This window comes from Etheostoma cragini, chromosome 6 (genome assembly GCF_013103735.1).
Source record: "Etheostoma cragini isolate CJK2018 chromosome 6, CSU_Ecrag_1.0, whole genome shotgun sequence".
Classification (NCBI taxonomy): Eukaryota; Metazoa; Chordata; class Actinopteri; order Perciformes; family Percidae; genus Etheostoma; species Etheostoma cragini.
Window position 1 is genome coordinate 18,830,904 of NC_048412.1, and position 22,646 is coordinate 18,853,549.

General features: G+C 39.3%; 2 protein-coding genes and 2 non-coding genes across 8 annotated transcripts in view; all 4 read left to right on the forward strand.

Moving 5' to 3' along the window:
• Window positions 1-587: 587 nt before the first annotated feature.
• ing4 (inhibitor of growth family, member 4) lies at window positions 588-5,677 on the forward strand. Of its 2 annotated transcripts, none has more exons than XM_034874325.1 (8): window positions 588-690; window positions 1,151-1,222; window positions 2,501-2,667; window positions 2,760-2,874; window positions 2,985-3,096; window positions 3,212-3,356; window positions 5,075-5,136; window positions 5,255-5,677. In XM_034874325.1, exons 1-8 carry the CDS (start codon window positions 588-590, stop codon window positions 5,292-5,294), a joined length of 816 nt encoding a protein of 271 aa, XP_034730216.1. In that variant the 3' UTR covers window positions 5,295-5,677. The 2 variants fall into 2 exon arrangements, with proteins under 2 accessions (XP_034730216.1, XP_034730217.1); XM_034874326.1 differs by lacking the exon at window positions 588-690 and adding an exon at window positions 734-829.
• Window positions 5,678-6,117: 440 nt separating this feature from the next.
• Window positions 6,118-22,646, forward strand: part of ncapd2 (non-SMC condensin I complex, subunit D2) — a 19,724-nt gene continuing 3,195 nt past the window's right edge. The window contains exons 1-28 of one of the 4 annotated variants that reach the window (XM_034874110.1): window positions 6,118-6,267; window positions 6,704-6,826; window positions 6,910-6,985; window positions 7,067-7,125; window positions 7,222-7,397; window positions 7,864-8,009; window positions 9,133-9,260; window positions 9,442-9,565; window positions 9,705-9,852; window positions 10,630-10,827; window positions 10,907-11,041; window positions 11,133-11,220; window positions 11,979-12,186; window positions 12,289-12,407; window positions 13,106-13,306; window positions 13,426-13,600; window positions 13,914-13,998; window positions 14,153-14,289; window positions 16,235-16,367; window positions 16,628-16,703; window positions 16,805-17,020; window positions 17,103-17,263; window positions 18,573-18,684; window positions 18,788-18,911; window positions 19,234-19,389; window positions 21,219-21,396; window positions 21,477-21,571; window positions 21,742-21,822. In XM_034874110.1, the coding sequence (XP_034730001.1) occupies window positions 6,709-6,826; window positions 6,910-6,985; window positions 7,067-7,125; window positions 7,222-7,397; window positions 7,864-8,009; window positions 9,133-9,260; window positions 9,442-9,565; window positions 9,705-9,852; window positions 10,630-10,827; window positions 10,907-11,041; window positions 11,133-11,220; window positions 11,979-12,186; window positions 12,289-12,407; window positions 13,106-13,306; window positions 13,426-13,600; window positions 13,914-13,998; window positions 14,153-14,289; window positions 16,235-16,367; window positions 16,628-16,703; window positions 16,805-17,020; window positions 17,103-17,263; window positions 18,573-18,684; window positions 18,788-18,911; window positions 19,234-19,389; window positions 21,219-21,396; window positions 21,477-21,571; window positions 21,742-21,822 (3,653 nt within the window). In that variant the 5' untranslated portion in view covers window positions 6,118-6,267; window positions 6,704-6,708. Of the gene's footprint in view, window positions 6,268-6,703; window positions 6,827-6,909; window positions 6,986-7,066; window positions 7,126-7,221; window positions 7,398-7,863; window positions 8,010-9,132; window positions 9,261-9,441; window positions 9,566-9,704; window positions 9,853-10,629; window positions 10,828-10,906; window positions 11,042-11,132; window positions 11,221-11,978; window positions 12,187-12,288; window positions 12,408-13,105; window positions 13,307-13,425; window positions 13,601-13,913; window positions 13,999-14,152; window positions 14,290-16,234; window positions 16,368-16,627; window positions 16,704-16,804; window positions 17,021-17,102; window positions 17,264-18,572; window positions 18,685-18,787; window positions 18,912-19,233; window positions 19,390-21,218; window positions 21,397-21,476; window positions 21,572-21,741; window positions 21,823-22,646 lie in introns of those variants that run through there. The other 3 variants (XM_034874109.1, XM_034874111.1, XM_034874108.1) reach the window with 3 other exon arrangements.
• Window positions 10,148-10,470, forward strand: LOC117946968. The gene has a single exon (XR_004657128.1). It is a non-coding gene; the product is annotated as a small nucleolar RNA U85 (small nucleolar RNA).
• On the forward strand, window positions 11,272-11,581 carry LOC117946967. The gene has a single exon (XR_004657127.1). It is a non-coding gene; the product is annotated as a small nucleolar RNA U85 (small nucleolar RNA).

Genomic DNA, 22,646 nt, shown 5'->3' on the forward strand with positions numbered 1-22,646 from the left:
TTGCAGAGTGGGACAACTTCCAAACATCTGTGAAACATAATAAATCTTTTCAGATATCTTTCTCATCACTTGTTTGATCATTAATCAGTGGGAAGTTTTACTTGTCTTTATAGTACATAAACATCTTCTGTTTTTTTGGGGTAGAGAGCTAAATGTATAAGCCAGCTATGGTAAACCCTTTTAGCCTCTAGTAGCTTTTGCTTAACCATCTTTTATTACATATTAGACATCTGAAATGTAAGTTTGACTAGTCCAGTTACAGAATGAGATATCTACAATTTGAAATGTGAGTAGTAGTAACTCACTTTTTTAAACATCCAAATTGGTATCTTTAAATTGAGGGGTCAGAACGACATTGGAGGTATATAAATTTAAGTTCTGACTAGTCTTAATGTAAACATTCAGATATTGTAAAATGTCATCTAATTCTTCATACACTTCAATTGTTCAGTGTTCGAATGTAATAAGATCTTGAATTGAGTTTTGACATGTCATAATTAGTATTAATTACATGTATTTAGTTTTCACTTGGAAAAGTGCATCCCACTTTGAATGGGTATTTCTGTTTGAAAGTAGTGTTGTCAAGAATGTGGAAACAACCAATCCGAGTTGTCCATTTCGGACCGGAACCTGTGTTGTTTACATTTTCTAAGATGGCGGCGGGGATGTATTTGGAGCATTATTTGGACAGTAAGCTGTTTATAATGCCTTATACATGTTTGAAAACATTTCAACTTACTTATGTCGTTTTATTCCTTGTCTTTCGCTGTGTATTGTAGCTCATGGACAACCCGCACGCGCGAAACAATAATTTAGCCGTTTTCTAGCAGTGAGCGGGTTTTGGCTCTGTCTATTTGCTGGGATACAGCAGCGCAAGGAGAATGCAGTTTGAAATGGCACAGCACACCTTCTGCAAAATCTGGGCTGATCTGGTTTAAATTAATTAAACAAGAATATCGGTTGTCTTCGTGTTCCTTGCTGTTAATTGCATTTCGTGTGGATGCTAGGTAAAGCGCTATCGTTAATGGTAGCCGGAGGATCATCCAAGGCAAAACAGTCAGATAGCTATCCTGCTTGTATTAGCGTTGCTGTTTCATGTTGATCTCACTTAAAGCGTGTTAAACTGTTGTCTCGCCTTCCACAACACCAGGTATAGAAAACTTGCCCTTCGAGTTGCAGAGAAACTTCAATTTGATGAGAGATCTAGATCAACGCACAGAGGGTGAGAACAATAAACTGTGTACTTTCGTGTGTATTTTTAACAATGGATTGATGTGGGAACGCATTTCGGCTGTACTGTTATATAGAGACCTATTCAAGCAAACTATGCCACCTTTATATCTCATGGTTGAACTATGAGCTCTATGCTGTGGTTCCCAACCTGAGGGGATGGTCTGAGGGGATCACAAGATGATGTGAAGACAGTTATTTCTCTCTTCAATGTTTGTTTTTTCCTTGTGACTTTCTCAGGTCACTGAAAATCCTTAAAATTAAACAATCCAACAACCGAGGAATCATTACTTAATTTGAAATGGGCTGTAGATAGATAGATAGATAGATAGATATTGATCCCCCAAAAATGGGAAATTACGGTGTTACACAAGTACATTAGTCAGATAACATAGAATATAAATATAAATGAGATACAAGGAAAATATATACATACATAGAGTATACATGAAATAATAATAATAATAGGAATACAATATAAGAACCTTTTGTATATATTTAAATATATACAGGACTCAAAATAATGAAAAACGTGGTTTGGGATTGTCTCCACACTGTCTCCATTGGCATCTGTTTCCGACACACTCAAGCTCAGATTACAATACACACAAAGGGAGTGTGACTTCATTCTCTGCTTAGGATGTCATTACTCTACTATATCTTTATAAAATACAGAACCTGTCCAGTACAGAACCTCTAAGGGTCACCACCAGCTGGAAAGTTTGGGAACCACTGATCTTGGTTTAAAAACTAGTACATACTCCACAACAGTGTGTACACATTTTCTAAAGAACAACATTATGGTAATGGGTCACTTTTTTCAATTTAGTGTAATAAGTTGTGTTATTTTAATATTAGCCAATATTCTGGCTATCTCTGGTATTGCTCAGTTTGATCTGTTCATGAAGGCTCAACAAGAAAACAGACACCTGTTTTTTGTTGTTGTCGAGGTTAACAATTTTATCATCTTTTAAACAACATACCAAACATACAATTTGCAACATAAACATATCATCCACCCTGCTTCATCACCACCCACCCACCCAGAAATCAAGAAAAGATGACAATATTCCAGACCATACAACAAAATAGACAATAAACCAAATATACATATGTATAAGTGACACAATATGTAAGTACATTGTCATTGCAATTACTTTCTGTATATTTGTTTTTTTTTTATTTTTAGTACAAGTGTTATCCCATTGGTAACATTGACTCAACAGTTACAATATTGTGTTAGAAGTTTTACTCCTTGTCTCTGTTTTAGATCTAAAGGGACAGATAGACTCTTTGGCCAAAGAGTACACAGCCAGCGCCAGGACTCTCTCCTCTGAACAAAAGCTGTCCATCCTAAGACAGATTCAGCAGTCTTACAGTAAATGCAAGGAGTTTGGAGATGATAAAGTGCAGCTGGCAATGCAGACCTATGAGATGGTTAGTATCTTAGAAAAAACAATGTTGTACATACATCTGTAGGTCATATAAGTGGGCACACAATCAGTTTGCTGAAGTTTCATTTTCTACAGGTCGACAAACACATCCGACGTCTTGACACAGACCTGGCTCGGTTTGAGGCAGACCTGAAGGAAAAGCAGATCGAGAGCACCGACTATGATTCCACCTCTAGTAAGGGGAAGAAAGGTGTGTGTCCATTTTATTTGCTTAATATCTTTTACTGTTGCGTTATTATTATTATTTAGTGTAGCCAAAACCATAATTGGTAGAATATTAAAGTGGTTGTGTAATTCCAGTTGAAACCAGACAGAAGGAAAAGAAGACGGCTAAAACAAGGTCTAAAGTGAAGAGTTCAGATGAAGACGGCAGTCCCAAGAGTGCACAGAAGAAAGTCAAACTCCTTCAGCCGTATGTTGTATATCACACAGCTTTTGGTGGCCATGGGTTTACTTTTATGTAATTGTTAGTTAGTTTTAGGATGATACTCCCATTCTCACTTTCAACACTTTTTTCACATCATTAGAGGAGAATTCAACAGCCCTGCCACCAACTTTGGGAATGTGCACCCATCTGATGTGCTGGACATGCCAGTGGACCCCAACGAACCCACCTACTGTCTGTGTCATCAGGTCTCTTACGGCGAGATGATCGGCTGTGACAACACTGATGTGAGTTTTCAATCTTAGTCAGGAGTCCCATGAAGTGCCTTTGGGACTTATAATTTCCCCTTTTTTATTTTTATGTTTTTGCATTAAACAAAAGGTTGGGTTGGGACTTAATATTGTAGGATATTGTAAAACCAAGGATTTGGTTTGAGAATTTAGATGTGGGCTAAAGATTACAAAAAGGATACTGACATAGCTCTTTTACTTTTGTGGATAAATAATGCTATACTACAGTTGCACTTATGGGTTGAACAGCAATAGCAAGTTATTTTTATTTTTTTACACAAGCAATTCAGTGTGGTTTACATAGATAAAAGCAAAAAGGAACATCCATTTATAAAATATTATTAAGAGAACAAAGAATAGGAGAAAAGTGACCTGAGCTCACTACATATTACACATTGCAAATACAAGTACAAAAGGAACTAGACAAAAATACCTAAGAAAAAAGTATGTTATAAAATACAAACAACAATTCTTGAGACACTTGTGGTTAAATACACCAATTAGAGTTGTGTTTATTATAATAATTGTTATTGGAGTGTCTGTTTATGGTTTTCCCTATACTTTGTTGATTCTGTATCAGCATTTCCTACTGGTGGTTACTTGCAACTCAAAGTCCATAATCATATTTTATTGGATAGAATATTGCATATTGTAAATGACCAAGAGCAAGATCCATAAGCAAAAAAATGAAATGTGTTTTATGAAGAGAAAAAATGGGGGTAGATATGTACTAAAATACTTTATTGTGACATTTCGCATATACAAAATAAAGAAAAAGCAATACATCTTAGAACAAAAAAATACATAAAATGGTACTTTAATGAGATGTCTGAAGTGAATGGCCTGTCCAAACAACTTATGATTTAATGTTTATAAATACCACTCAAGTAACGTAAAGGTCAACAACAATTTACTTTTATGGTACAGGCCTGAAATTGAGAAGATTCAATAAGAATAAGAAGATTTAATAATGTTTTACATAAAAAATAAAGGCACTCGGAAAGAGCAGACCTCTGTCAAGGCATGCCCTATTTCCCAATAGTCCCTTCAACACATGCGCTGCCAACCTGAAATTATCTAGACATTACCTGGTGGAGATGTATGTCAGAGCGCAAATGTCCGAATCAGTTGGATTGGACTGGAAACACTCTTTACCCTGCCAGCTTCCTAGTAAGTAAGGTTTATGTAGGGTGAATTTTCCCAGTGGGGAACTAATTTTTCCAATTATTCAACACCACATGAATGCAGCACAAATGCCCTATCTCACAATGTCAACAAAAGTAAAACAAAATTGTATCTTCGCCCCTTGATTTGGATCACTCCAAAATGTGATGGGTTCTTCCTTGGCGTATGGTACACCCTTCCTACAAGTTTCATGAAAATTGGGCCAGTAGTTTTTCTGTAATGCTGCAAGCAGACAAAGGAAAAAGAAACTGGACTTACCTAAAAACATACCCACCTTGGCGGAGGTAATAATCAGTTAATGTACACAGAGTAATGTACATAGAGTACACAGCCTCTTCCTCTGTGGGTAAGGTCATAGATGACAGAGGGAGTGATTAATAAATAGATGCCACACCACACATACAGATGTGTCTCCTTTAAAAGATAGATTTTGTTTGTAACCATGTGTTTTGAATGATTTTGTCTCAACTCAGTGCTCCATTTGCAATGGAATACGTAACAACACATCATGTTTTTTTTCTTTACTCCAGTGCTCTATTGAGTGGTTCCATTTTGCCTGTGTGGGCCTGACAACTAAACCAAGAGGCAAATGGTAAGAAATTTGAGCTGCACTATCCCATTTTCACTGTGTGCAATAAAAGTGGGAATTGTTACTTATTCAAGTCAGTCAACTAAATGTTTTGTTCTGTGCTTTTTTATTCATTCATCAGGTATTGTCCACGATGCTCTCAAGACAGAAAGAGAAAATAAACACCTGGAACAAAACGTTAACACTGATCAGATGGAAAATTAGAAGAATATTTCTTCATTAGTTACTAGATTTTTTTGTTTCTCATCCTCCTTAACATTTGGTGCTTTTTCTTTTGGTTTATGTAATTTGCCTTGGTCTGATGCAGTGTGCGTGAAGGAGCCAAGTGGTTACAATTGTATTTAAATGTTTTTTTTTATATATATATAAACTGTAAACGATAATCTTTATTTCTTTCGTTACCTTTGGTGCTCTTATTGTGATTTTTTTTGTTTACAGTTTGTTTTACTAGTGAATAATAAACACTAAAACAACCCCCAATGGTTTAACAGTCCCAAGCTGTCACAATAATTTATACTATATTTACACGTGCATCTAACAAAATTAAAAAAAGTATTTTCTCTGAAAACAGTTAGGCCATGTATACATTTTTGCTTTGTTGTACGGTTAGTTTCTTGAAGACAAATGCTGTGTCCTGACAGTATTAGTCATCTGTGGGTAGTGAGATAAACCATTTCATTTTAACATTTGATTGAGTGCTGTATAGAAAGTAAGGCATTTTGTGAAAAGTAATTTCTGTAGCTGAAACATTGGTACAGTAGAGAGGGCGTGATTGTGTGGTCAATCATTTGAATACAGCTACTACCTCAAAAAACTTGCCTTTGTGGTCCTTTGTTCCTGTGTGTTTTCATCAGTCTGCTCTGGAAGCTCTAACTTCGTATTGTAGAGGTCCTACTTGTCCAGCAGGCTGCAGTGTTCCGTCTTTATTATGTCTATTGTTTAAATTATAGACCGTTTAAAACGCCCAGATCTAGAGGCGTGTGTTTGTGACGTCAGAGTTCCGTTGCTTTGGCGCGATGTCCATAATCATTTGAAAACTCGGACTAGAAACCGCCTGCAGACGTCGGAGAGAGCTGGTTATACTTTTGTCTTCAGAGGTCGTCGTTGTGGCAAAAGGGACAGCAGCCGCTACAGGTGAGTACTATCTTTATACGTGAGGAAAAACGGAGTTGTTGGCTACGTTGTTTTTGTTAGATACAATCCCAATCAACAATGAAAACTTCGCAGTTGCGTTAGCCCAGCATGTTAGCACGCTAATGTTGCTAATAGTAGCTAGTTTGCCTGGCTAGCCTAATTCAGAAGCCTGTATTGTTTGGATAATGGACTTTATCAGTCCTACCGATTAGGATTAGCTAGTTGGTTGGTTAGTGTTAAGTAATGTGCTTTAGCCTGCTAGACAGCGTTAAGACATAACGTTAAATAAAATATTAACTTTGATATGAAATAGCTAGCTAACGTTACAGTTCAACAATAGGTTAATTGTACATCCTTTAAAATCCGGACTAAGTAGCTTACGTTAGTTTAGTTTAACTTTGCGAACCCAATGTGTGTTTGTTTTCTGTTCTCAAAGCAGGCATGTCGTGGGACTTTTTTGTGCCTGTGTGCGTGGGTGACCTGGTGAAGACTGGGGGTATCAACCAGTACGTAGTTCAGGATGTGGTGCCCCCAAAACAGCTGCCACCATATATCAGTAGTAAGTAGCAAACTTGTAAGTTCCGTAGCTGCTTTTATTTGGGCTGTTGTTTGTAATGCAACGTTTTTGTCTTTTCTAACCAGAATTTAAAGCCTCATTGAGAAGCCAAGGGCCTCTATGTATATTGGAGCACTTTGACACAGGCTACAGCGTGCTTCAGTAAGTATTGAAAATATAAAGCTCGTTCTAGTTATTGCAATTCAGACCTGTGTGAATAGTAAATACTGTCTACTTTTGAAGGCACTGCAACTCAGTGGAGCTGGGTGTGAAGGAGGATACTCTGGATATACTAGTACAAGGTTAGACCTTTTCATGGTTTTACTTTTAAATAGACAAAAACAACCTTTTTTATATGCAGGGGTGATACACACATTGTCTGGATTTTCCCCTTTTAGTGGTTAGTGGCCTTGCTGCTTCTCTGCCAGCACTTCTTGTCTCCACCTCTGTCTCGGCTGACGAGCGCAAAGAGAAACTTAATGCAGTTAAAATGAGTGTCTACCTGCTCTGCAAACTCACAGAGAACTTTGAGAGTGACTCCTATAGACAGAGTATTGTCACGGCACCTGGTAAGGTATGGAACTACTTTAATTTCTGTGACTGTTGCTGTGTTCAACCTTTTTAAATGCACTTATGTTATATTGGCAAGTTGCTGATCTAGTCACATCAATAGATTGCGGACTCTTGCCTGCTTTTAGATGGGTAGTCTTGGAGGTGTGATTGAGTGTTGTTGCACTGCTGTAAGGGCCCATCCACAGTGAACTTGTTACCTTACAACATCTGCCCCCCAAGAGCAATGGGGTAGTACAGGTGGAGGATGTCAAACAATGTGTGGATGTTTGTGTCTTTGTGTGGGTTGTATGGATGTATATGCATCAGCTGGCAATAGGCTGTAGTCTCAATATAGTTGGTTTGGCAAAAATTAACTACTTACTTTGGGGACCTGAAGGCATGTAAATTGTATTGTGTTGTGAATGAGTTTTTGTTAATCAGTGAAGCTTAACTGGTTGAATTAATCAGGTTTTGTCTGCCTTCCATAGGGGGGTAAAAAAGGCAAAGGTGGCGGAGAAGGACTGCTGCAGTGGGACTCTGAGAGAGAGAAGGTGCTGCAGGCCCTCGTCCAGCTCCTCCAGCTGGATATCCGTTCGCTCTGGAACCTCTCTCTGGTAGAGGAGGAGTTCATCAGGTACTTTGCTGAGTCTGGGCAAAAGTACAGCATCAGAAATAGCTGTCTTAATTCAGTTAGTTGGTGTAATTTCCCACTTTCTTCTCCTGATCTTTGCCCAGCATTGATAATATTGTAGCTTATATGAAAATGATCTTTGCCTTTCCATTAATATTGTCGTGCCAAACTTAATAAGGTAAGATTATCGTTTTAACTGTGTTAAACTGCTCACTTTCCATTGTGAACATTTCCTCACAGTAGGCCTGCACGATTCGGGGAAAAATGTGAATCACGTTTTTTTTTTGTTTAGAATTGATATCACGGTTCTCTACCATGTTTTATTTTTTTGGGCCGTGACAAAAACAAAACAAATTGTCAGTACCAAACATAGATTTTTTTTTTTTTTTTTTTAGCACTTAAAGCACATCACCACAAACCTGTAAACATAGAGGTCTCTATGAAGAGAAAGGGAGCATTGGAGCACCTTTAAAACCGTTTTTATACGGTCTGTTTCTTTTTACCACTAGGATTGCCATCCTTTTTTCTAAAGCCTCTTTCCACCAAGCAGTTTGGTTGAGTTCAATACACATTAGAATGTTTTTTTGTTTCATTATTAAAAAGTTGTGGATGGACTGCTCCCTTTGTCCTGTTTTTGTTACTCTTCTGTTGAGGTACATAGCACACTGATCCAATACCAAAGGCGGAGATAGAGGCACTGCAGTGGATCATTGAGGAATGAAAAGGTTTCATCTTGGACGCATAGCTGTCCATGGCTTCAATCACACGTCTGAGCAATGCAAGAGCAAACATTAAAAACTAAAAACAACACCCTACTGGCGTGGTTGACGCAGCTCCTACCATCCAGTCAATTGAGGTGCTATACCGCAAGTGATTGAGGAAACACAGCTTTTATCCCACGCCCAAAAACATCTGTATCCCTTTGTTCGAACTGATGGTCCGTTAACGCATCCTCAGTCTGCATCTCTTTAGAGTACAAATGAATTTCTATGTCCAATTCATTTTCTCATGCAAATGCATACTTCTGATAAATACAGAACTTTGTGTATGGATTGTAACATTTCATACAGGTTTTGTACAATAACATGAACAAACTTTGAATTTTTTGCTCTGTCCCTTGTCTTAGCTGTGTTACCTGCTGCTGCTATAAACTACTTGAGAACCCAACCATCAGCCATGTCAAGAGCAAACCGACCAGAGATGGTATTATCCACTTATTGGGGGTGCTAATCAAAAAGTACAACCACCTCCTAGGTTAGTCTCCTAGTCACATGCTGAGCCTGTGAGCAATATTTATAACTCAGGAAGCATATCAACCCTGTTAGTTTCAAGGACGTCATGTAAAAAGAAAAAAAGGCAACATAACAATACCTACCTTTTATTCAGCATTCATTGTAAATTCAGCTTTTAATGTACACTCTCTAAACTTTTACAGGTGCAAGTGTAAAGGTCATCCAGTTGTTGCAACACTTTGAGCAGTTGTCATCCGTGTTTGCTCAGGCAGTGTCTGTGTGGAGCACAGAATATGGAGTCAGGGCCATCATAGGAGAAGTAATAAGGTCAGTATGCAGAATTTGTGTTCATATAAAGTTTCCAACAAGCAATTCTCTTTGTAAATCTATTTATCTAAACTCAATTCCTGACTGAAAATGAGCATGTTTGGTTGTTTATGCTTGTAATGTTTCCCCATTCATTCAGGGAGATTGGTCAGAGGTCAAGTGAGGAGCTTGCCAGAGAGGCATCCGGGGTCAAGGCTTTTGCTTCCTTCATTGCAGAACTTGGCAGCCTGGTGCCTGAATTAGTGATCCCCAACATTAGTGTGCTCATCACACATCTGGAAGGAGAGGTAATGTTCATCCTGCTCACATTGAATTATTCCTTTACAGCTCTTTAGTTTGCATTAGTGACTCTCAAAAGGAGCTAAAAGTAACTCATGTAATTATGTACTTTCTACTACTTAAATTGGTCAATAAGTTCTCTTGCTTAGGTTCATGTTTTGCTACTATAATGCCTTTTTATATAAACAGCTTGCTTTTTGGGTTTGATTAATGTTGTCTTGCACAAAATGTGTGATATTACTGACACAAGAATTTGGAAGAAAATCTCAAACTCTAGAAAAACGTCCCTTCCAGTGACTTTTTGCCCAGTGATGAGACCAAGGCGAATACGAGCTCACTAAATGAGAGTTGGGTTCTTCTTTGCCTTGACCGGCAGGTAATCTTGGCAGTGCAGAGGAGCATTCCTGCTCTGCTGTAAGGGCCTGCCTACAGTGACTTGGCTCAACCCAAATTATTCCTCTACAGTCACAGTGGAGTATTTGCTGGGCTGAAGCTGACAGAGTGTGTGTGTGTGTGTGTGTGTGTGTGTGTCTGTCTGCGTGTTTGTGTGTGAGAGGCAAGAAGTTTACCCAGCTCTCTTTGCTTTTCAGTTTGCAATGAGTTGCTTCTTTGGTAATCTGAGGGCAGAGTTCAGGAGGTGATTCTGTATTTGCCATTAAATGCTCCTATACATAAATGCTCTTTAAAGACCCCATGCAGGCTGTTGAAACTTATAAAATATATTTTTGCTGACACAAAAACAATATTAGGTGCAAACTTATTCTCCATTTTGCACTTTTTCCCAGAGTCACTCAATGCGTGTCGCTGTGTGTGAAGTGCTGGGAGAGATCCTTGTGCGGGTCCTGTGTGGTGACGGGTTGGATGAGTCTGGTAAAGCCGACCGCAACCGATTTTTTGAAACACTGCAAGAACATCTGCATGACACCCATTCTCATGTCAGGGCACGTGTGTTACAGGTCTACACACGCATCGTCAACAGCAAAGTATGTTCACTTATAATGTATCTATAAATACATGTTAATTAAGTCTCCAGTGGTAATAATCACTGCCTTGTCTGTTTAGGCGCTGCCTCTGTGTAAGTACAGTGAGGTGATGGAGCTCGCTGTGGGACGGCTGATGGACAAATCTATAAATGTGGTGAAGAACGCCATCCAACTGTTGGCAGCCTTCATTGCACACAACCCCTATAGCTGCAAGGTAATTAAATGCAACACAAGTTTTAAACTCCAAATGGCAGACCTCTTTCTCAGATTTCGCTATCTCACTGAAATGTTTTTGTTTCTTTCAGTTGAGCAGTGCAGATCTGAAAAAACCGCTAGCAAAAGAGACTGCTAAACTCAGAGAAATAAAAGAGCAACTAGAGGGAAAAGCACCAGGTGAGGATCAACCTTGATATGTTTTTGTTTAGTTTTGTGCGGTTAAATTTTGCCCAGTGATGAGACCAAGGCGAATACGAGCTTACTAAAGGAGAGTTGGGTTCTTCTTTGCCTTTACTGGCAGGTAATCTTGGCAGTGCAGAGGAACATTCCTGCTCTGCTGTAAGGGCCTGCCTACAGTGACTTGGCTCAACCCAAATTATTCCTCTACAGTCACAGAGGAGTAATCACAAGGATGAACCGACAGAGTTTGTGTGTGTGTGTGTGGTTGGTTGTGTGCATGTGTAAGAGGCAAGGAGTTCACCCAGCTCTCTTTAGTGTTCGGTCAGCTGTGAGTTGCTTCTTTGGTAATCTGAGGGCAGAGGTTAGAAACTCATTTTAGAAACATTTTGCATTTTTATTAATTGCATCAAATTCATTTTAGAGGTAAAGTAAAATTAACCAGGAATCAAAATTGCTGTAAATGTCCATATTGTAATTGGTTGTCAACATCACTTGAATGCAGCATTTATTGTGGCATTTCATCCTTATGGTTATGATTTTTGTTTTGTTTGCATCTGCCATTTTTTTTTAACATGTTTTGATAGCTTTAGAAAAAAACGTCGTGAATAAGAGAGAACTGCCCCAAGAACAGTTGATAATTAATCAAACTGCCATTTGGGTTACTTTCTAATATTTTTCTGTCAGTTGTTCATTTTCTTTGCCGCTCTAAACGAGTCATCCTTATTGGATTGTAATTTTCCTTTCTCTCTCGGCAGTGGCAGTGATAAAAGCATCTGAGCTGTGGGCCGCCATGGAGCCTGAGCTACTTGTCACTGTCATGACAGAGCTGGAGCCCACAAGTGAAGCAGGGCGAGAGCAAGACAACGAGGATGACGACAGGGATGTGGAGGAAAACAAGGAGGCAGAAGATGACAGGGCAACTGCAGTGAAGGTTGCTCAGTACCTCCGTGTCAACAAATACAGGTGAAGGCTTGGGTAGATGTTTTTTTGTTGTTTTCTTTTTCACTCACACACTGTCAATAAGCCAACAATTTGATGTGGGAAATTTGTTTGCCCCTTCTGTAGGAATGCTGTGCGTCTTTGTATAAGAGCCCACAGCTGCTTCCCTAAATCTGAGATGTTTGCATCTCTCTCCACTCTCACAGCGGAGACTTTAATGGACACACTTGCTCTCATATTCAAAGGTAAAACCTGGGCTCAGTTCACCTGTCTCATTACTATCCAAAAATACTCCGTAAAAGTGCTGTCTCTTAATGGTAGCCAGATTGAACACATTTGGTTCTTTCTATTTCCTCTTGATTGGAGGATTTACATAATCTGTATGTGTCAATTAATTCAAACTGATTAGTCTTTCATATTTTCCTTTTGATGAAAGTGAGTAGAGGAGATATTTTGGAGCATAGAACACTACAAGTTGGCACACTCAATTGATGAAATGGGACATGTGAAATGCCTTTTTAGATTTTAGCCCTTTTCTTTGACTGTTTTGGCTTCCAACAATTCAGGCGGTGTAAACTGTAAATCACAATAATAAAGGCAATTGCATAAGTATTGAATTGAACAGCAATTACCCTTATATGTCAGCTTTTAATTAAAGTCGGACCGATGCAGGGTTTCTCTAAGTTTAAATTACCCAGAGCCATTATTTATACATTATTCAAAATTTGATGGCTTATTCCTTAGTTTGCTTTTATGTAAATTGAACACTTCTGCGGCTCTCTCACACACACTAAAAGCCTCATAGCATAGAGAATAGATTTAACTTAATTACTGTACAGCAGCTGTAGGAAGTGTTGAGTAATCGAGCAGCAAGGGATAAATGGTTTATTGCTTTTTAAGCCCAACTTACTTTACATGATTTGGTCCCTGATGTTTTCTTCAGGCTCTGACGAGGACACATCTGAGCTCAGCCAGAATTTGCCACCAACTCCGCAGAAAGAGGCAGAGAAGGAGGGGGAGGATGGGGAGCTGAAGAAGCAGGAGATGTTGGTGCAGTACCTGAAAGACACAGAAACCTTTGCCTTACAAGTGGAGAGAGCAATATCGGTCATCAACACCATGCTCTACTTAAAAACTACTTCAGGTAGAAGGCAATATTCACCAGGATGCAACCCTAATAAAACTGGTGCATTTTAATGTAATTTACATTTTGACTCAAAACTAATTGAACTCACAATTGACAACTGAAGTCTTTGGTTTTAGTGGTCCAGGAGGCTGTGCAGTTTTGTGTGACAGTGTGCGAGTTCAGCGTTGCCAACTCAGTCAGTGGGGTTAGGAAGATGTTGCCTCTGGTCTGGTCAACTGATTCTGCCATTAAAGATGCTGTCGTTCAGGCCTACAGGCGCCTGTATTTGAACCCTCAGGGAGATACTATCAGGTTTGTAAAACTGCCTCACACGTCCATGACAATATGAAGTGTTACTGTGATTTCAGATGATTAATAATTTAATATAAATTCTACTGTAATGATATTGATTTTGTCAGTTGCTGAAGTCTCTTGAGGATGACATTAATGTTAGTGTGCCTACCTGACTTGCTGGTGTACATAAGTAAGCAAAACACAATTAATTCATCACAGTCTAACGTGTGCATAGTCGAGATTACTGGTAATATTGTTGTGAAGCAACCAAACACTTGGAATAAATTGTTTTGTGTTGTCTTCTTTAAGTAACTGCTTATTCTTTCATTAGGATGAAAGCCCACACTCTTGTTGACAGTCTCTCTGAGCTGATGGTGGATGCGTCTCTAGGAACAATCCAGTGTGTTGAAGAAATAGTATGTAACTCTTTTGTTTCTCCTGTGTGGCTTTTTTTTCTGTGTATAATGGTCAATTATAGAAACCCAACTATGCAAAGTCTTGACGTGTTTGTACCAGCCGTAAAACTTACATTGTATGTTTTTTTGTAATCATCCAAATGTGTTTTTGCAGGTGCAGGAGTTCTTTGGCAGTGGCAGCAATCTCCAGTCAACTGTAGTGCAGGTCTTGTGGGAGCGGTTTACCGGCAAACGAGAAACTTCTGGCTTACGCAGGCGAGCTGCAGTTTTACTGCTGGGCATGGCTGCACGGTAAGACCTACACTGTATACCAGTATACACTTTCAGTACACTCATAAGAAAAAAAGTGTGCCATGGTGAGGAAAAGGGGTAGAAGTTTACAAAGTGTGTGTGTGTGGGGGGGGGGGGTGTTTTTGAGAACTTCCTGTGTCTCAATCAGTGACAGCTCAAGAAGATGCGTCAGTCATGAGTTTTGCTTTGTTCATGCTGCAGCCTAGCTACACGCTTTTGTCATTAGCCCGTTTGCTTGAAAAACACTTCTAGAGGACTAAGAAGAACAGTCTAAAAGGGTTTGGATTATAGGGAAACAGTCGAGACCGCTGATAAGGTAGGCCAGTTTGTTGAGCTTTTTGTGGTATAATAGGTTGTGAGCCCTAAGTGCGAGGGAGATGAGAAGTGTATGCTAGAATCTATCTGTGGATCACAATTTCTTACTATCACAAACTCTTGTCAGGGGACGTCATTCATTTGGGTGCGCCCTATGGCTTGAGCAGAGCCTGCTGTGCCACCCAATGTAGCCTATTATCGTTTGTTTTTAATCAATGCAACTAACGTTGCGTGTAAAGTGATACACTATCAAATGTACAGACTGTTATTTATTATGTCTGCTAAGACATGTCCACAATCTTTCACAATTCGCAACGGAAGGTTTTAACTGAGCGTATCAACATTTTCACCATAGAACTGTGCCTTAAAGTCTATCAGAATGCAGGAAATAAAGTCAGCAAATTTCCTTGGGGGACCCCAAGAACCCCACTTCATTTTTGTCTCTTCAAAGCCCCATTTAAAACCCTGGACTTGTTTATTGGATGAGGGAGAGGTTTGACTGGTGCTAACGGACTTAACTGGAGCTCTTCTGAGGTGTATTGCAAATTTGATTCTTGATGTTTCTGCAACACTGAGCAATCATCTCATGACATGACAAATTGCATTAAAGTGTGGCTGACTCTAAAATCTAATTACGGTATATTCCCATTTATAATTTTTACTAAATGTGTCACCAATTTGCTTTTTAAAGCGACAGTGTTACTCTTTTTAACTTGTACAAATACTGCAGAAATGAGTAGGATTTAAACTCACGTGGAATATGATGTAATGTGGAAGTCACAAAAAAAATTGATATTGTTTTACATACCTTCAATTAAAGAAGTAAAGACTAACAATTGTGTAGCAGACCTGACATTTACAACCTTGCTTTAACAGCCCTTGTTCAAAAAGAAAATCCAATTTGCACCTGTAGGAAATATAATAATAAAGTTTGTATCTGGACAAACAACAAGTTGAATCTATTTTGCACTAAGAACAAACCTCACATGCTGTACATTAAAATGGACAGGACCCTTATCTTTCGGAAACAAACATTTTATTGTTTTAGTTTTGTATTAAAGTTGACTAAACCATTTTTTTTCAAAAACATGAATAATCTTTCATATTTCTCACTACATAGAGGCACTTCCTTTTCCATTTTGCTCCTGCCTCAGCTACTTGACATTAAGCAAATCTTCATTAGTCAGATACAACCTCTGCGTCAGCTCCTCTTCATTTTAATCGAAGTCACGACTAAATAACTAGGCTCCTTGCCAGTGCATTTCACTGAGGGATATATATATATATATTTGTTTGTGTTCCCCTTCAATCTACCTCAAAGACTGCCACAGCTGTAGGGAAGAGCGAGTGAGTTAAGAGGCTATCTGCAGTCCACCCACACTGCTGCCTCCCTTCATCCAGCCAACAGCATTCATAACCTCCTAAATCGTATGTGCTTCTCGTAACCCGTCCTCCTACATGCATTATCTGAGTAGCAGCCTTGCACTGGTAAGGCTAGCACACAATAGTTGGGGTCATATAGGGCAGAGATGTTATTACCTCACTTGGCATAAGCACATGATCATTTGGGAAAATCTATACTTTACACCTCCTTTTGTGAAAATGATTATTTTGCATGTCAATCAAACAGGGCAGAGAGGGAGGTGGTCCTTAGTAATCTGGACACTCTTTGTTCTGTGGCTCTGGGAGAAAAGGTGACCGAAGACTTTCTTCTGGCCAGAGACTCAGTCATCACCATCTGCAGCATCACTGACCATGTCAGGGTAAGAAGACATAAACACCTTTTTGTTTCCAAGCATATTTTGATGACCCGAGGGTCACACTGACTTGAGCCTGTTGATTTAGACAGTGGGTTGTGTGGATGATCATTTTGGGGTCCTGTAGAATATTGTTTCAAATTTGTTAGAATTAATTATGAGCATGATATCTGTTTCAGAGGTCAAATGGGGTCTACATTTTGCCTATAAACATGTAGAGGGCTTCATCACAATTTAAACATCATGCACTGCATTATTTCCACCAGCAATCAAAAGGAACTCCATTCAGACTGCCACAGGATCACCAGCTCTTCACCTGCCTCACACAGGCCATCGCTGATGGTAAATACAGACAAAATGCTTTTTGTTGTGAAAATATGTTCATCCTAACCTTCACCTCTCATGGTTTCTTCCTCTGACTGCTCTCTGTGTGACTACTCCAGGTGTGGTGATGGAAGATCCTTACTGGCAGAGCTTCATGGAGCAGGCTGTCCGTCTCCTTTACTTCATGGCGGAATCCCCTGACCAGCTGTGCACTCGGCTCCTCCATCGCAGCGCTCGCCTTTTACTAGATCAGATTGCGGAAGGTGGTGAACTCAATAAGGACGCTAGCCAAATGCAAGATGTATCTAAAGAGTCAAACGAGCAAGGCGAACAAGGTGAGTCTCCTTGTGTCTCTCTACATTGACACAGTGTAACCGGTTCAGTGTTCCCCTAATCACATGTTTTTCTCTCTTGCAGTGAACTGTGTATGTATGGCCCAGCTGTTGGCTCTGTGTGGCTGCGTGGCTTTCTGGCAGGTGTCTCACCTTGAGCGGAGTGTGAGCGCTGAGCTGCGGAGGAGGAGAGGAGAGAGAGAGGAGCGGGAGGAGAAGGAAAAGGGCCCATCCAGCAAAGCTAAGGTGTTGAGGCTGTATATAACACTTGACCTGTATAAAACAAGTTTAACAAGAACCCAGTACAATCCTGAAAGTAAAGTTGTAAAGAAAGTTAATGTTGTGCACTACCCAATCAGAACCTCAACGGCTTTAAGTGTGGAGCTGAAGTTATGATTATTATAAAATAAGTCGGACTATTTGGATAATCAATTAATCGTTGGAGTCAAACATCTGATGGTTCCAGCTTCTCCAATGTTAGGTTTTGGTCAGTAGGCTTTGGAGAGTTTTCATGGCTGGTTTTCACTTTTTTTTTTATACACCAAACAATGGATCGGTTAATTAATAATGAAAACAATCATTGGTTGCAGCATTATTTCAGTTCATACTGGAGTTTTTAAAAGTACTTCTGCATCTACTTTAATGTTACACTGAAGCCAAAACTACTCCCTGTGTAGTGAAGCTCATTAAAATAATCAGTCTCAGCAGGATGGTTTAACGAGATGAATGTTAAACAGATACGTGAATCAGGGAACTGGAGATAAATGTATCCTTAATTGATGATAGATAGATGGATGGATAAATGCAAATTGGCATACAAAAAAATTCATAGGTTGGACTCAAACATCTAATGTCACTGCCACATGGTATACCTCGCTAGGAATATGGCTGCAACTAACCGTATTTGTCATTATTTTTTACATTAGTTGTTTAGTCTATAAAATGTTACGGAATAGTGATAAATGTCAATCAGTATTTCCCAAAGCTCAAGATGACGTCCTTTTTAAATGTTTCTTTATCTACAACTTCAAGATATTCAGTTTACTGCCATAGGAGTATAGAAACCAGAAAATACATTTACATTTAAGAAGCTGTAGTCTAAGAATTTTGACAAATAGTATTTTGTATATTTAGCAAATATTTTTATAGCTGACGACTAAATAGGTTAATATTTGCAGCTCCAGCCAGGACAAGAGGTTCTTAGAAATTGTCCATTAAAAAGAAATGGCGTGTGAAAATCATGCCAATGAATGTTTTAATACATTTTTCTTCTGTGAAAACTTGTCATTACCGGAATTAATTGTAACCACCTTTTTATATATTGGCATTTGGCAATGTTTCATATTAAACCTAATCACTTCAGTAATAAGTGTCACTTCTATATGCAGTCAGACAGAAATTTGCCAGGTGAAATTTAGTTGTGCAGTGAAAATGACATGGGAAGCAAAATGTCTTTATCAGTGTGCTACAAGTCAGAAATCTCACATGATGGTTTCCAGTAATATGTTAAGAGAGAAGTGGCTGGTTTGTAAAGCTTTTGGGGTTTTTCCAACAGCAAGCGGCCAATGAGAGTGCTATGGAGGAGGAGCTGGGGTTGATTGGTGCCTCGGCTGAAGATACGGAGGCTGAACTTATCCGAAAAATTTGCGAGACTGAATTACTGGCTGGTAATGGAAAACCTCTAAACACCCTGCTTCACCATCCTTTTACATTCGGAAATGTGCAAATGAAAAACATCTCATCTCCCCACCCTCTTCTCTGTCTGTGTAGAAGAGAACCTGTTGTCTGCATTCCTTCCCCTGCTGGTGAAAGTCTGCAGCTCCCCAGGACACTATTCCCACCCGCAGCTTACCACTGCTGCCTGTCTGGCACTCTCTCAGTACATGATGATAAGGTAACAACATCGACTATTCCCATTTTCTATACATATCTAAATCAAACTCATAAACGTATACTTTTGGAATTATGTGCTGTTGGTTGCACAAATACAATTTAAATGTTTAGGAAACTGATGGGAAATTTTTTAGTTTTATGACCTCTTTGGGTCAAACAATGAATGTCTTATTTAAGAGAACTTATCTGCAGATTGATGAAAATATTAGTTTGTTGGTTGCATCCCTATATATGACTTTTCTTTAGGAAACAACACTTCAAATAGACTGAACGTAATTATTGGGATATCTTTTTAATGCTGTGAATTCTTACTCTTTTGTCAGCCCATCAGTGTGTGAAGAAAACATCCGTCTCATGTTTACAGTGCTGGAGCGCTCCACTCTTCCTGTAGTCAGGGCAAATGCCATAATAGCTCTGGGAGACCTTACCGTCCGTTTTCCTAACATCTTGGAGCCCTGGACACAAAATCTTTATGCCAGGTAATGTAATAACAAGTGGAACTTTGAATCAGCCAGTGATATAAAATAGATTTGTCACAGTAGCAGCTCATGCTTGTTAACACTCCGTCACTAATCGACTCTCTTTCAATAAGATGCCCATTTACACAATATCTGTATATTTGTTTTTGTTTTTCCACCCAACATTATAAAGAACCTGCTTCGTATGACTCAGCTGAGTGGGTATTCTGTAAAAGATGTTAAATCTCACCCAAACTCCTGCTTCTGCTTTTACACTTGAGCCATCTTCATCTGGATCCCACCACCATCTCAGTGTGTTGTTCCTCTCAGCAACTGAAGTGTTTTCTTGCTGTCACAATGCTCCACTGAGCCACATGATGGGAAAAGTTTACTCTTTCCAACATGACTTTTTAACAGGGGAAACTTTGAGATGATCTATGTTTGCAAACTCTAATGATTAAATAATAATAATTTATATATAAATAATTGTATCCTGACTTTGCTGGTTGCCATGGGTACCAGCCAGAGCTTCATGGTCATTAGATAAACCCACCCCCACACATGAACTAGGGTGGAGATTTTGACAGCCTTCGAAGAGGATACTTTAGACAACTTAATTAATGGTGTGTTACAGATTGTGACTACAACCAATGGCTAGTGTGTTGTAATTATACGCAGCGGTTGGGTGAGCAGGAGAGAATAATTTGGGGTGAAGTCAAAGGTTCTACAATTGTTTTTACGCTTGTAGGTACACTTTAATTTTAAAAACACTTAATGGTTTCTGTCTTTTTCTTCTGCACAAAGTTAGTTTTCCTAAACTGAACTTAGAAGCTGAAGTTTCTCTGTTTGATGAAGTGAGGTTCTAATTATCATGGTTGATAATGCTCACATTGACTTGTTTCGAACGTGTAAAACATTCTGTTCTTTTATAACGCCTCATTGCCCTCCTTGTGTTTCCTAGCGATAAGCATTTCATAGCGTTCCCTAATTGTCTCCCACACACCAACACCTCCACTGTTCTCTAGGCTGCTGCCCTGCAGCCTCCTGATAAGCACATTAAGAATTAATTACCCTACTCATTGCTGTTGCAAGCTCCTGCATTGGCATGTGGCAGTGCCATGAACAAGTGTCTGATCCTCTGCCAGGAGTCCTGCTCTCTGGCACAAATGAAAAATGGTTAATGAGTTTTTTTTGTTTTGGGTGAGGGTAAATCTAAATCAGTCTCAGAAAGGTATCTGATTGCCCTGCCGTTGCCTGTCCAATCCCATTGTATTCTGCCAAGGGTGTGACAGTTGTTTGGTTTCAGTGACGTTCTGCCTAATTGCCCAGTCTTTACAGAAGGCTTAATTGACTAAGACTGGGAAATAACAAATGCACAGATGGCAAGAGTTTTTTACCACCCACGTCTTTAGTTGCACTAGCAATGTGTACTGGAAATGTTGGGACACCACTTTGGTCCGGACTGAAATATCTGAACAACCATTGAATGGTTTTTCAAAAAGTTTTAATGGACAGGCGTGGTGCCCAGAGGTTAAAACATACTGCCTTCGATGATCCCCTGGCCTAAATACAATAAACTTTGGTGTTGTCTGACAAAGCCCCGGACCACTTGGTTTAACATTTTTACTATGTATCTATAACGTTAGTGTTCATGACTACATTAGCAAGAATTGAAGTTAAGAAAAATAAATATCCCCTGCAAAATGTATCAATAGTTTAGAAGACAAAAGAAATTGTACTTGCAGTAGGGCGCTATCACTCGTAAAAAGGCTGATTGAGGAAATACTTCTGGTCAGACTGAAGCAATAGAAAATGAACTGGGCAGTAATTTCACACTTGTTCTCCTCTAGGCTCAGTGACGAGGTTCCTTCAGTGAGGCAGACAGCTGTGACAGTTCTTACTCAGTTGGTGCTTAAGGATGTGCTCAAGGTAAAAGGTCAAGTCAGTGAGGTGGCTGTGCTGCTAATTGACCCGGAGCCTCACATTACCAGCCTGGCCCTGAACTTCTTCAATGAGCTGGCCTCCAAGGTACAGACACGCACACACATATACAGAAAACGGAGTCTGAATAATTGGGAAGGGTTTTAACTCTTGGTGTTACCCATCAGGACAATGCAATCTACAACCTGCTCCCAGATATCATCAGTCGCCTGTCTGACCCAGAGAGAGGCATGACCTCTGAGGACTTCAACACAATAATGAAGTGAGTTGCATGGCCTTTTTAGCATGTCTAGTCCAATTCACTGGCTTTTGTCCATACTGAGCAGAATTCGGCAGGCCCATGAAAAGTCATAACTTTTGAGAGGGGATAGTTGATGGCTTGCTATTTTAAGAGCTTTGTTTAGATGCTGTTTTGTGTTTGTGTGTTTTCAGACAGCTGTTCTCCTACATCACCAAGGAAAGGCAGACAGAGTCTTTGGTAGAGAAACTGTGTCAGCGCTTTAGGACTGCCAAGTGAGTAAATCTCCACCTACTTCTCTCACCTCGATCTTTTTTTTTTTTTTTTTTTTTCTTCATATGAGTCTGCCCTGCAGTATTATTTGTGCAAGATGCAGGGGTGGATGTGTAGGTGGATAATTAATGGGCATTTAGTGCGTGAAGAGAGATTGACAATTAAAGCGAGATGGACTCATAAAATGATGGACATAGACCTTGTCCCACTTCTACTTCCCCCAACGTGACCTTTCTTTCTCCTACTAGGCACAGCCCTGCTGTCTCATACACTGGCCTTCACCAACGCACTTCATATTACTGTTGCTGTTTTGAGAAATAGTATCATGAACAAGATGTGCTCAAAAGATTCAGCAAATTCATTTCATTGTCACAAAACTTTAAATTGTTAATATGTGCATTAATACACTGAATTTAGCTTTTATGAAAGCTTTGATTTGATTGTCAAGCACAATGAACTTGGCTGGATTTAGATGACTGTAGCAGTTCTTTGAGTCCACACCTTGACCTTTTTTAATGTATGAGCAAAGCTAAAGTGCACAGGTGGAGTGCTATTTTGTTGTGTTCAATTCCATCCAGTGCATGCAATCCAGAAGTATTGATGAAGATATGCTTATTTTGAATATGTTGCTCCTGAGTTGTAGCTCTCATGTGTAAATGTTCCAACATTGTGCAGTTTCCATTAATGTCCTGTAGATAAATACTGTCTTGGTCCTGAATATTCCAGCCGTAATATATCCGTATATATCATTAATTACAATATCATTAATTACAATATCATAATTAATTACTATATATATATATAGAGTGTGTGTGTGTGTGTGTAT